Consider the following 11539-nt stretch of genomic DNA (forward strand, 5'->3'; position numbering starts at 1 on the left):
TGGAGGAGAGGGGGAGGGCGATGGAACGGGACTGGGGAGACGGGGGAGGAGGAGACAGTGGGGAGGAGAGGGGGAGAGCGATGGAGCGGGAATGGGGGAGAGGGGGAGACAGTGGGGAGGAGAGGGCGAGGGCGATGGAACGGGACTGGGGGAGAGTGGGGAGGGGGAGACAGCGGGGAGGGCGATGGAACGGGACTGGGGGACAGCGGGGAGGAGAGGGGGAGGGCGATGGAGCGGGACTGGGGGAGAGGGGGGAGGGGGAGACAGCGGGGAGGAGAGAGGGGGAGGGCGATGGAACGGGACTGGGGGAGAGGAGGGAGGAGGAGAGGAGAGGGGGAGGGCGATGGAACGGGACTGGGGGAGAGGAGGGAGGAGGAGAGGAGAGGGGGAGGGCGATGGAACGGGACTGGGGGAGAGGAGGGAGGAGGAGAGGAGAGGGGGAGGGCGATGGAACGGGACTGGGGGAGAGGAGGGAGGAGGAGAGGAGAGGGGGAGGGCGATGGAACGGGACTGGGGGAGAGGAGGGAGGAGGAGAGGAGAGGGCGAGGGCGATGGAACGGGACTGGGGGAGAGGAGGGAGGAGGAGAGGAGAGGGGGAGGGCGATGGAACGGGACTGGGGGAGAGGAGGGAGGAGGAGAGGAGAGGGGGAGGGCGATGGAACGGGACTGGGGGAGAGGAGGGAGGAGGAGAGGAGAGGGGGAGGGCGATGGAACGGGACTGGGGGAGAGGAGGGAGGAGGAGAGGAGAGGGGGAGGGCGATGGAACGGGACTGGGGGAGAGGAGGGAGGAGGAGAGGAGAGGGGGAGGGCGATGGAACGGGACTGGGGGAGAGGAGGGAGGAGGAGAGGAGAGGGGGAGGGCGATGGAACGGGACTGGGGGAGAGGAGGGAGGAGGAGAGGAGAGGGGGAGGGCGATGGAACGGGACTGGGGGAGAGGAGGGAGGAGGAGAGGAGAGGGGGAGAGCGATGGAACGGGACTGGGGGAGAGGAGGGAGGAGGAGAGGAGAGGGGGAGGGCGATGGAACGGGACTGGGGGAGAGGAGGGAGGAGGAGAGGAGAGGGGGAGGGCGATGGAACGGGACTGGGGGAGAGGAGGGAGGAGGAGAGGAGAGGGGGAGGGCGATGGAATGGGACTGGGGGAGAGGGAGGGGAGACAGTGGGGAGGAGAGGGGGAGGGAGATGGAACGGGACTGGGGGAGAGGGGGAGGAGGAGACAGCGGGGAGGAGAGAGGGGAGGGCGATGGAACGGGACTGGGGGAGAGGAGGGAGGGGGAGACAGTGGGGAGGCGAGGGGGAGGGAGATGGAACGGGACTGGGGGAGAGGGGGAAGGAGAGGGATGTGGGAGGAGGGGGATGGAGTAGGGGGTGACAAGGGAGGAGGATGGGGAAGAGATGGAAGCACACACAATTAAATGAGCATTTTTTGAAGAAAGTAAAGTGTGTGTATTACATTTTATTTAACCAGGAAAATAAGAAACAAATTCTCATGTACAATGATGGCCTGGCAAGAGGCAAAAGGCCTCCTGTGGGGACGGTGGCAGGGATAAAAGACAAAACAGATAACACAGACAGAAGACTCTGGCAACAGCACAAATACACCAGCAAACAGGCAGTGGATCTGTGTGTGTGCATGTAGGCGTGGGTGGTGTGTGTGTGCATGTAGGCGTGGGTGGTGTGTGTGTGTGTGCATGTAAGTGTAGGTGGTGTGTGTGTGTGTGCATGTAGGCGTGGGCGGTGTGTGTGTGTGTGCATGTAGGCGTGGGCGGTGTGTGTGTGTGTGCATGTAGGCGTAGGTGGTGTGTGTGTGTGTGCATGTAGGCGTGGGTGGTGTATGTGTGTGTGCATGTAGGCGTAGGTGGTGTATGTGTGTGTGCATGTAGGCGTGGGTGGTGTGTGTGTGTGTGCATGTAGGCGTAGGTGGTGTATGTGTGTGTGTGTGTGTCATGCTCTTCTGGGTCTGGATGAGAAGCGTATCTTCCCTCAAAGCTCTTCAGCCTGACAAGGACAGCCTTTAGACTCTTCAGCCTGACAAGGACAGCCTTTAGACTCTTCAGCCTGACAAGGACAGCCTTTAGACTCTTCAGCCTGACAAGGACAGCCTTTAGACTCTTCAGCCTGACAAGGACAGCCTTTAGACTCTTCAGCCTGACAAGGACAGCCTTTAGACTCTTCAGCCTGACAAGGACAGCCTTTAGACTCTTCAGCCTGACAAGGACAGCCTTTAGACTCTTCAGCCTGACAAGGACAGCCTTTAGACTCTTCAGCCTGACAAGGACAGCCTTTAGACTCTTCAGCCTGACAAGGACAGCCTTTAGACTCTTCAGCCTGACAAGGACAGCCTTTAGACTCTTCAGCCTGACAAGGACAGCCTTTAGACTCTTCAGCCTGACAAGGACAGCCTTTAGACTCTTCAGCCTGACAAGGACAGCCTTTAGACTCTTCAGCCTGACAAGGACAGCCTTTAGACTCTTCAGCCTGACAAGGACAGCCTTTAGACTCTTCAGCCTGACAAGGACAGCCTTTAGACTCTTCAGCCTGACAAGGACAGCCTTTAGACTCTTCAGCCTGACAAGGACAGCCTTTAGACTCTTCAGCCTGACAAGGACAGCCTTTAGACTCTTCAGCCTGACAAGGACAGCCTTTAGACTCTTCAGCCTGACAAGGACAGCCTTTAGACTCTTCAGCCTGACAAGGACAGCCTTTAGACTCTTCAGCCTGACAAGGACAGCCTTTAGACTCTTCAGCCTGACAAGGACAGCCTTTAGACTCTTCAGCCTGACAAGGACAGCCTTTAGACTCTTCAGCCTGACAAGGACAGCCTTTAGACTCTTCAGCCTGACAAGGACAGCCTTTAGACTCTTCAGCCTGACAAGGACAGCCTTTAGACTCTTCAGTCTGACAAGGACATTTCTATAAAAGCCCCCATGACGCAAAGTTAAGTTCCAAATAACGGGAGGACTTGTCCTCAAGTTTAAAAAGGGCTAATTCTAATTTCAACCCTACAGGCCAGGAAACATGAGAGCTTGCACTATACGTGAAATGGTATGAACTCTGAACTATTGATCCCTTAAGAAGAAGTGAGTCCTAGATGACGGCCTAACAGACTGCAGCTGGAAAGGTAGCAAATCTAGTACGAGATGACCGACGTGGACCAATCTCCAGAGTGAGATGAACCCTCTCCGACCACGTGACCACATGACGACCCGGAAGATTCCACAAAGGACAAGGCAAACCAGAGCCTCACATAACCAGCTTCACGTAAATACAATGCATTTCTTTTCCGAATGAGCGATAGTTTTTTTTATTATTTTTTCTTCTTTTTTTTTTTTGTTAAATTTCTTTTATTTATTTAAAAAAAATTTTTTTATTTTTTCTTTGTTTTTTTCATTTTATTTTTTTATTTGTTTTTTTTCAATTTTTTTTATTTATTTTATTCCCTTTTCTCCCCAATTTTCGTTAATGGCATATGTATTTATGCGAGAATAGCTTCCCAGGTCCGATAAAGACCGATGTTCCTTAGTCTTCCTTCCAAAACCTCCTTCTCTACTCTCTGAATCTATCGTGTTATAACCAAACTGTTTTTGTTTAGTCCACTAGGGAATCTTCTGTTTGTTTGTTTATGCATTTCTGTGATTATTTAGTTAGTAAATAAATGATTAAGCCAATTGGTGTATGGATGGTGAATGGATGATTTATAGTAAATGTTGGGTTCGTGCAGATAACCAACAATTTACCCACGTTCAGATGAGGCTGACGCGAGGTAAAGAATAAGTCATTAATAGAAGACTAATTGATCAGATATTCAAACATCTGAAGAGTTATATTCGGACAATTATAACTTTGTAATCTGAATATTTTCCGTGGTGCCCCGACTTCCTAGTTAATTAAATTGACATGATTAGTTTAATCACGTAATAATAATCACAGATAATTGATTTCAGTGAATTTCGAAAGTACACAGCCTGAATTTAAAAAAATCTCACCCATCTACACAAAATACCACATGACAAAGTGACATTTTTTGTTGTTGCCATTTTTGTAAAATTATTGAAAATGTCTTAGAAATATCTAATTCACATAAGTATTCACACCCCTGAGTCAATACATGTCAGAATCACATTTGACAGTGACTACAGCAGTGAGTCTTTATCGGTACAGTACCAGTCAAAATGTTGGAGACATCTACTCATTCAATGGTTTTTCTTGAATTTATTTGTACTATTTTCTACATTGTAATAGATAATTATAGTGAAGACATCAAAACTATGAAATAACACATATGGAATCATGTAGTAACCAAAAAAGTGTTAAACAAATCAATATAAATTAGATAATTTATATTCTTCAAAGAAGAATCTTCTTCTTCACCCTTTGCCTTGATGACAGCTTTGCACTCTTGGCATTCTCTCAACCATCTTCATGAGGAATGCTTTTCCAAACGGTCTTGAAGGAGTTCCCACATATGCTGAGCACTTGTTGGCTGCTTTTCCTTCGCTCTGCGGTCCAACTCATCCTAAACCACTTCAATTGGGTTGAGGTCTGGTGATTGTGGAGGCCAGGTCATCTGATGCAGCACTCCATCACTCTCCTTCTTGGTCAAATAGCCCTTGCACAGCCTGGAGGTGTATTCTGGGTCATTGTCCTGTTGAAAAACAAATGATAGTCCCACTAAGTACAAACCAGATGAGATGGCGTATCGCTGCAGAATGCTGTGGTAACCATGCTGGTTAAGTGTGCCTTGAATTCCAAATAAATCACAGACAATGTCAACAGCAAAGCACCCCCACACCATCACACCTCCTCCTCCATGCTTCACGGTGGGAACCACACATGCGGAGATCATCCGTTCACCTACTCTGCATCTCACAAAGACACAGCGGTTGGAACCAAAAATCTCAAATTTGGACCAAAGGACAGATTTCCACCGGTCTAATGTCCATTGCTCGTGTTTCTTGGTCCAAGCAAGTCTCTTCTTCTTATTCCTGTCCTTTAGTAGCGGTTTCTTCACAGCAATTCGACCATGAAGACCTGATTCACACAGTCTCCTCTGAACAGTTGATGTTGAAATGTGTCTGTTACTTGAACTCTGTGATGCATTTATTTGGGCTGCAATCTGAGGCTGGTACCTCTGCAGCAGAGGTAACTCTGGGTCTTCCTTTCCTGTGGCGGTCCTCATGAGAGCCAGTTTCATCATAGCGCTTGATGGTTTTTGCGACTGCACTTGAAGAAACTTTCAAAGTTGTTGAAATTTTCTGGATTGACTGACCTTCATGTCTTAAAGTAATGATGGACTGTCATTTCTCTTTGCTTATTTGAGCTGTTCTTACCATAATATGGACTTGGTCTTTAACCAAATAGGGCTATCTTCTGTATACCACCCCTACCTTGTCACAACACAACTGATTGGCTGAAACGCATTTAGAAGGAAAGAAATTCCACAAATGTACCTTTAACAAGTGTCATGGCTGTCCTGTGAGGATCATAATGGGTCAGATCAGCTTGACAATAGCTGATAATAACCAGACGCTCTCCCACCTGCAAAGGGGGGGAAGTGTCATGGCTGTCCTGTGAGGATCACAATGGGTCAAATCAGCCTGATAATTTTTATTTTTTATTTTTATTTTTTACCGTTACCTCAGAGAGTCAGGACACCCGTTTAACGTCCCATCCGAAAGACGGCACCCTACACAGAGCAGTGTCCCCAATCACTGCCCTGGGGCATTGGGATCTTTGTTTAGACCAGAGGAAAGAGTGCCTCCTACTGGCCCTCCAACACCACTTCCAGCAGCACCTGGTCTCCCATCCAGGGACTGACCAGGACCAACCCTGCTTAGCTTCAGAAGCAAGCCAGCAGTGGTATGCAGGGTGGTATAATAGCTGGTAATAACCAGACGCTCTCCCACCTGCAAAGGGTGTCATGGCTGTCCTGTGAGGATCACAATGGGTCAGATCAGCTTGACAATAGCTGATAATAACCAGAGCCTCGCCCACCTGCAAAGGGGGGGGAGGAGGACACTGGGCAGGTTGACACCTCCACAACCGGTCATAAATTAAGCAGGAGAGGACTCTCTACCCTCCGCTATTGGCTAAAGGACTGTCCCTTTGTCTCCAGAGACTTTTGCCCGCCCCCAAAACTCTAACGTCCAAAAAAGTGGCTAATGGAACAATAATTCTAACATAAAGAATGTGGGGAATGGTCAGTGGGGAGATATGGAAAACTAATGTCATATGGTTGATTGTTTTGTGATGTCATTAACCCTTGTGATGTGGGTCAGACCCGCACAGTATAAAAAACACTCAAGACAGTCGGAGAATCAAGTAAAAACAGTCCAAACTGTATTTTGTCTTGTCGGACCATTCAGGAAGAAGAAATTCAAGAACGTTTAAAGGACCGATCTTCTAGAACGAAGGGAACCTTGTAGTTCTGCTCCAGACTACATGACAAGGACCGATCTTCCAGAACAAAGGGAACCGTGCAGTTCTGCTCCAGACTACCGATCTTCCAGAACGAAGGGAACCTTGTAGTTCTGCTCCAGACTACATGACAAGGACCGATCTTCCAGAACGAAGGGAACCGTGCAGTTCTGCTCCAGACTACCGATCTTCCAGAACGAAGGGAACCTTGCAGTTCTGCTCCAGACTACAAGACAAGGACCGATCTTCCAGAACGAAGGGAACCGTGTAGTTCTGCTCCAGACTACCGATCTTCCAGAACGAAGGGAACCTTGTAGTTCTGCTCCAGACTACATGACAAGAGACACGGACAACTAAGAAGAAGGACACTTTGTTGGTTACTACATGATTCCATATGTGTTATTTCATAGTTTTGATGTCTTCGCTACTATTCTACAATGTCAAAAAAAAAGAAAAACCCTTGAATGAGTAGGTGTGTTGAAAACTTTGGACTGGGACTGTACGTCTCTAAGAGCTTTGCACATCTGACTTGTACAATATTTGGAGAGAGGATTGTGTTCATCATGTTTTTGATGATGGGGGGGGCAGACACCAGAGAGGATTGTGTTGATCATGTTTTTGATGATGGGGGGGCAGACACCAGAGAGGATTGTGTTGATCATGTTTTTGATGATGGGGGGCAGACACCAGAGAGGATTGTGTTCATCATGTTCTTGATGATGGGGGGGGGGGGGCTGGTGGGCAAGGGTCATCTCCCAGGCATCCAGCAGCATCACATCCAGACCCCTGAACATGGCCTTCAGCACCCTGTCCATCTGGGTCAAGATCCAGTCACTGTTGATGAAGTTATCCTTCCTTTGGTCCAGGTTGGCAGAGCGCACAACTACTATGGTCCCCGGAGCTCGGTTCAGAAGGCCTACCACCGCCCTTCGAATATGTCGTAGTCGGCGAATGTAGGCCCGCAGAGGGAAAAAGCTGAAATGGGTCGAAACGCTGATGACTACGACAGTGTCTGAACCCCCGGCCAGGCCATCCAGCTCATTAGCTACATAGCACAGCTGACTGACACTGAGAGTGGGCCAGAATACGGGTGGGCCGTGGCAGCGGTACTTCAACAGGATGTTGTTGGGGACGTTCACTGCCATGAATGGCCCCGCTCTCACATGACTTCTAAGGTTGAACTTCTTCAGCTCTGTGTGAGAGAGAGAGAGAGTGAGACAGAGAGAGAGAGAGACAGACCGACAGACAGACAGACAAAGAAAGAGAGAGACAGAGACAGAGACAGAGACAGAGATACAGAGATACAGAGAGAGAGATGAATGTTGAAAGAGAGATAATTTTTAACACACCTGAGAGACACAGCTGGGTGTAAGATGTAATCGGCAAACCAACACTCACCTGGCACCAAGCTGACGAGGTAGTCATAGTATTGTCTCACGGTGGAGTCTCCGTACATGTACACCTGCTTGCCCTTCAGACACTGAATAACGGCAGCGGGGTCGTTAAACTGGCGTATGACCACACCACCCAGCGCCCGCCACGACCCTTGGTAGTAATACCCAGAGGGAGGGGTCCTGACAGGTGCTGCTGCTACACTGGTGCTCTCCTCTTCTGGTTGGTCTGAAATACGGAAGTTACCCATGATGCACTAGCTACCATCACTTTACAGATACAATCAACATTTTGTTCTTTACACTCTGCAATCATTTGAGCAGAACTCTTACCTTTCTCCTTTGGCTGCACAGTGACGCTGTCAGACCCCATTGCATGAATATGCACGTTGATGTTGATGCCACTAAAATAAAATAAAAATGAATAATTTTACGTGATTGAAAAAAACCTGTAGCAAGCTATACCATTCACCTGAACCACTGTGTAATCTGGGGGGGGGGGGAGCATAAATACTTGTAACGATCGTCTTCGGGAGAAAGAGAGGAGGACCAAAGTGCAGCGTGGGAAGTGTTCATGATGATGTTTTTAATTAAACTCAAAACACTAAACAAAACAATAAACGAAACAGTACCGTGTGGCGACAAACACTGACACGGAAGACAAACACCCACAAAACCAAAAGTGAAACCCAGGCTACCTAAGTATGATTCTCAATCAGAGACAACGATTGACAGCTGCCTCTGATTGAGAACCATACCAGGCCGAACACAAAACCCCAACATAGAAAAACACACATAGACTGCCCACCCCAACTCACGCCCTGACCAAACTAAATAAAGACAAAACAAAGGAAATAAAAGGTCAGAACGTGACAATACTGCATAGCAGCAAGATGAAACATACTTAGGGCTCGATTCAATCACCCAAGTTCAGCACTATAGCTGGGAAATTAAAAGGTAATTTCCCATTGAGCCGACATTGGCCGTGAATGCAGTTTCCACTACCACGGTAACATTACCTTTAAATGTCAAATCGGGGCTACGACGCTGAACTTCAGCGCTACGGATTGAATCGAGTCCTTATTCACATTATGTTTTACCTCGTACTAACCTCCGGAAGAGCCGTGCTTCTTTGTCGCTCAGATGTTGCAGATATGTCTGGGAGCCTGCCTTGAAGTGGTTGATCCGCGTGTCACAGGCCAGCTGCTTGGGCTTGTAGCAGAACCAAGGTTCCCCCGTACGGGGGTCTGTGTAATCGCACAGCGGCCGCTGGATGTTGGGCAGACACAGGTTACACTCGGTGGTCTCAGACAATAATCCAGAATGGAACAGGCTCTTGGAAGGCGCCCAGTTTAGCCGTTCCTCTTGTAAGCGTCGTAGAAGAGAAACTGCCTCGCCCGGATGGACCAGTGTCACCTCCACCCATACAGAGCCCTCCCACAGTAACAGGAAAACAGCAGAGTAGGTCCCGTTCCAGTGGTCTAGTACCCGTCCTGCAACGCCCGCCCCCAACTCTGGGGAGTGCAGCCGGGCCAGCAGGAAGTCCCCGCCACGGCTCTTGGGACGCCCCTGGAAATCGTTCATGATGACCAGAGCCTCTAGCTGGTCCCCCACGTGCCTCTCTCTCCCTCCCCCTGCTGGCAGGATTGCAAACAGACTGTGCGCAGGGTCACTGGTCTGGTCCAGGGGTGTAGTCACGGGCAGAGGCTCTGGCCCGGCGATGGACTCCAGGAGGGCACAATCTTCCAGAGCCTCCTCGGTAGAGGGCTCCTGGACCAGGTGGCTACAGAAGAAGCTCCGCTTGCGATCCAGGCAAGGAGGAGAGCTCTCTGACTGTATGCTGCTTAAGTCCAATGTGCTGTTGAGCTTCCACTATGGAGGAGAGTAGAGGTCATTAAGGGGGTGTAGGCTAATGCAGGTAGATAGTGATAGAAGCAAGGTCCTCACCTCCAGAATGTTGATGTTACGGAACAGGAAGAAGAGGCCTGACAGGGCCAGCAGGAGGAAGATGCAGACATATTTCGACTGACAATCCAACATGGCTCTTGTCTAGGGTGCCAAAGGGAGGGTATTTTAATGGAATCTTTATAAGTTTACCAGTAAACTACCCTTAATTTTGTATCTTTCAAGCATTTTACGTAATCTATCACAAAACATCTAGTGGCTGTTTTAAAAAAAACGTTATTTAAGTATAAATTACCAAAATTATGATAGATTGCCATAGATTCTCTTAATTGCCAAAATTACTGAAGATTCTGGCAAACTTTGGTAAATTACCGGTAGCTTTCCAACCCTACTCCTGTCTCCAGTCCCCTGATATTGACACAGAAGCAGGTAAACCATTTATCTACAACTGTTTATTCTAGCATTATGTGGAGGTTCCATTCAAAATGGAACTCAACGTAAGTCTAACCCTCAATACAACTCAACGTAAGTCTAACCCTCAATACAACTCAACGTAAGTCTAACCCTCAATACAACTCAACGTAAGTCTAACCCTCAATACAACTCAACGTAAGTCTAACCCTCAATACAACTCAACGTAAGTCTAACCCTCAATACAACTCAACGTAAGTCTAACCCTCAATACAACTCAACATTTGTTGGAGCTGGCCTGAGCGGTCGGCTAGCTGGAGCTGGTCTGAGCGGTCGGCTAGCTGGAGCTGGCCTGAGCGGTCGGCTAGCTGGAGCTGGCCTGAGCGGTCGGCTAGCTGGAGCTGGCCTGAGCGGTCGGCTAGCTGGAGCTGGCCTGAGCGGTCGGCTAACTGGAGCTGGCCTGAGCGGTCGGCTAGCTGGAGCTGGCCTGAGCGGTCGGCTAGGTGGAGCTGGCAGGATAATAAACAAAGCATGGCTTTGAATAAAGTAAACGTTTAAACAATTCAATCTAGCACTTCAAGCAATTACTTCTGCAGTCAGAAAATATCCACAACAAAAGAAGTCACCACTCCTACCAGAGTTAAACATGTAAATTGTGCTAAGCACCGGATGCAACAAAATAAATAATTCCAAACATTACATACCAGTTGCGTCTTTAGGGTTGAACAATGAGCTGTGTGTATGTTGAGGACCAAACATTTTATACCCATGCTTATCTGCCAGGTGCGCATGTAAAAGTAGTCCCTCCAGAAATCCTGTCTCAATTTTTTAGTTCCACCCGTGTTTTTGGGTTATCTGCCCTCTTGAGGCCTGGAGTTCTTTAAAGGAAGAGCTGCCATTGTGCTCATGTTTTGAGTGTTCTGTTTTTTGACGCAACAGTTATTGTGTGTAGATTGATGAGGAATTAAACAATTTAATAAATTTTAGAATAAGGCTGTAACGTAACAAAATGTGGAAAACGTGAAGGGATCTGAATGGATCCGAAAGACTTAAATGGCTGTCTTACAATGATCAACATGTACGGCACTTACACAAATGACTGTTGATCGGCTGAGAGAAATTGATTATGAAAAGATGACGGAGGCTGTTTTGTTAGACTTCAGTGCGGCTTTTGACATTATCGATCATAGTCTGCTGATGGAAAAACGTTTGTTTTATGGCTTTACACCCCCTGCTATATTGTGGATAAAGAGTTACCTGTCTAACAGAACAAAGGGTGTTCTTTAATGGAAGCCTCTCCAACATAATCCATGTAGAATCAGGAATTCCCCAGGGCAGCTGTTTAGGCCCCTTACTTTTTTCAATCTTTACTGATGACATGCCACTGGCCTTGAGTAAAGCCAGTGTGTCTATGTAC

At 48.3% G+C, this 11539-nt stretch overlaps 1 protein-coding gene across 1 annotated transcript; it reads right to left on the minus strand.

Annotated features, from left to right (window-relative positions):
* Positions 1–2827: 2827 nt before the first annotated feature.
* On the minus strand, positions 2828–11026 carry LOC139572683 (NXPE family member 3-like). Its single transcript, XM_071395360.1, has 6 exons — positions 10827–11026; positions 9754–9855; positions 8918–9678; positions 8140–8210; positions 7814–8035; positions 2828–7607 (listed from the first exon to the last, which is right to left on the minus strand). Exons 1-6 carry the CDS (start codon positions 10911–10913, stop codon positions 6856–6858), a joined length of 1995 nt encoding a protein of 664 aa, XP_071251461.1. The 5' UTR covers positions 10914–11026; the 3' UTR covers positions 2828–6855.
* Positions 11027–11539: the final 513 nt, after the last annotated feature.

This window comes from Salvelinus alpinus, chromosome 4, assembly GCF_045679555.1.
Source record: "Salvelinus alpinus chromosome 4, SLU_Salpinus.1, whole genome shotgun sequence".
NCBI classification, from domain to species: domain Eukaryota; kingdom Metazoa; phylum Chordata; class Actinopteri; order Salmoniformes; family Salmonidae; genus Salvelinus; species Salvelinus alpinus.

Bases quoted from the DNA above. Each gene is read 5' to 3' on its own strand.
- LOC139572683 (XM_071395360.1), bottom strand. From the start codon at position 10,913: ATGCGCACCTGGCAGATAAGCATGGGTATAAAATGTTTGGTCCTCAAC. The intron at 9,856-10,826 runs GTATGTAATGTT...TTGGCACCCTAG, and splicing joins CAACCCTAAAGACGCAACTG to ACAAGAGCCATGTTGGATTG. The intron at 9,679-9,753 runs GTGAGGACCTTG...TCTCCTCCATAG, and splicing joins GTAACATCAACATTCTGGAG to TGGAAGCTCAACAGCACATT.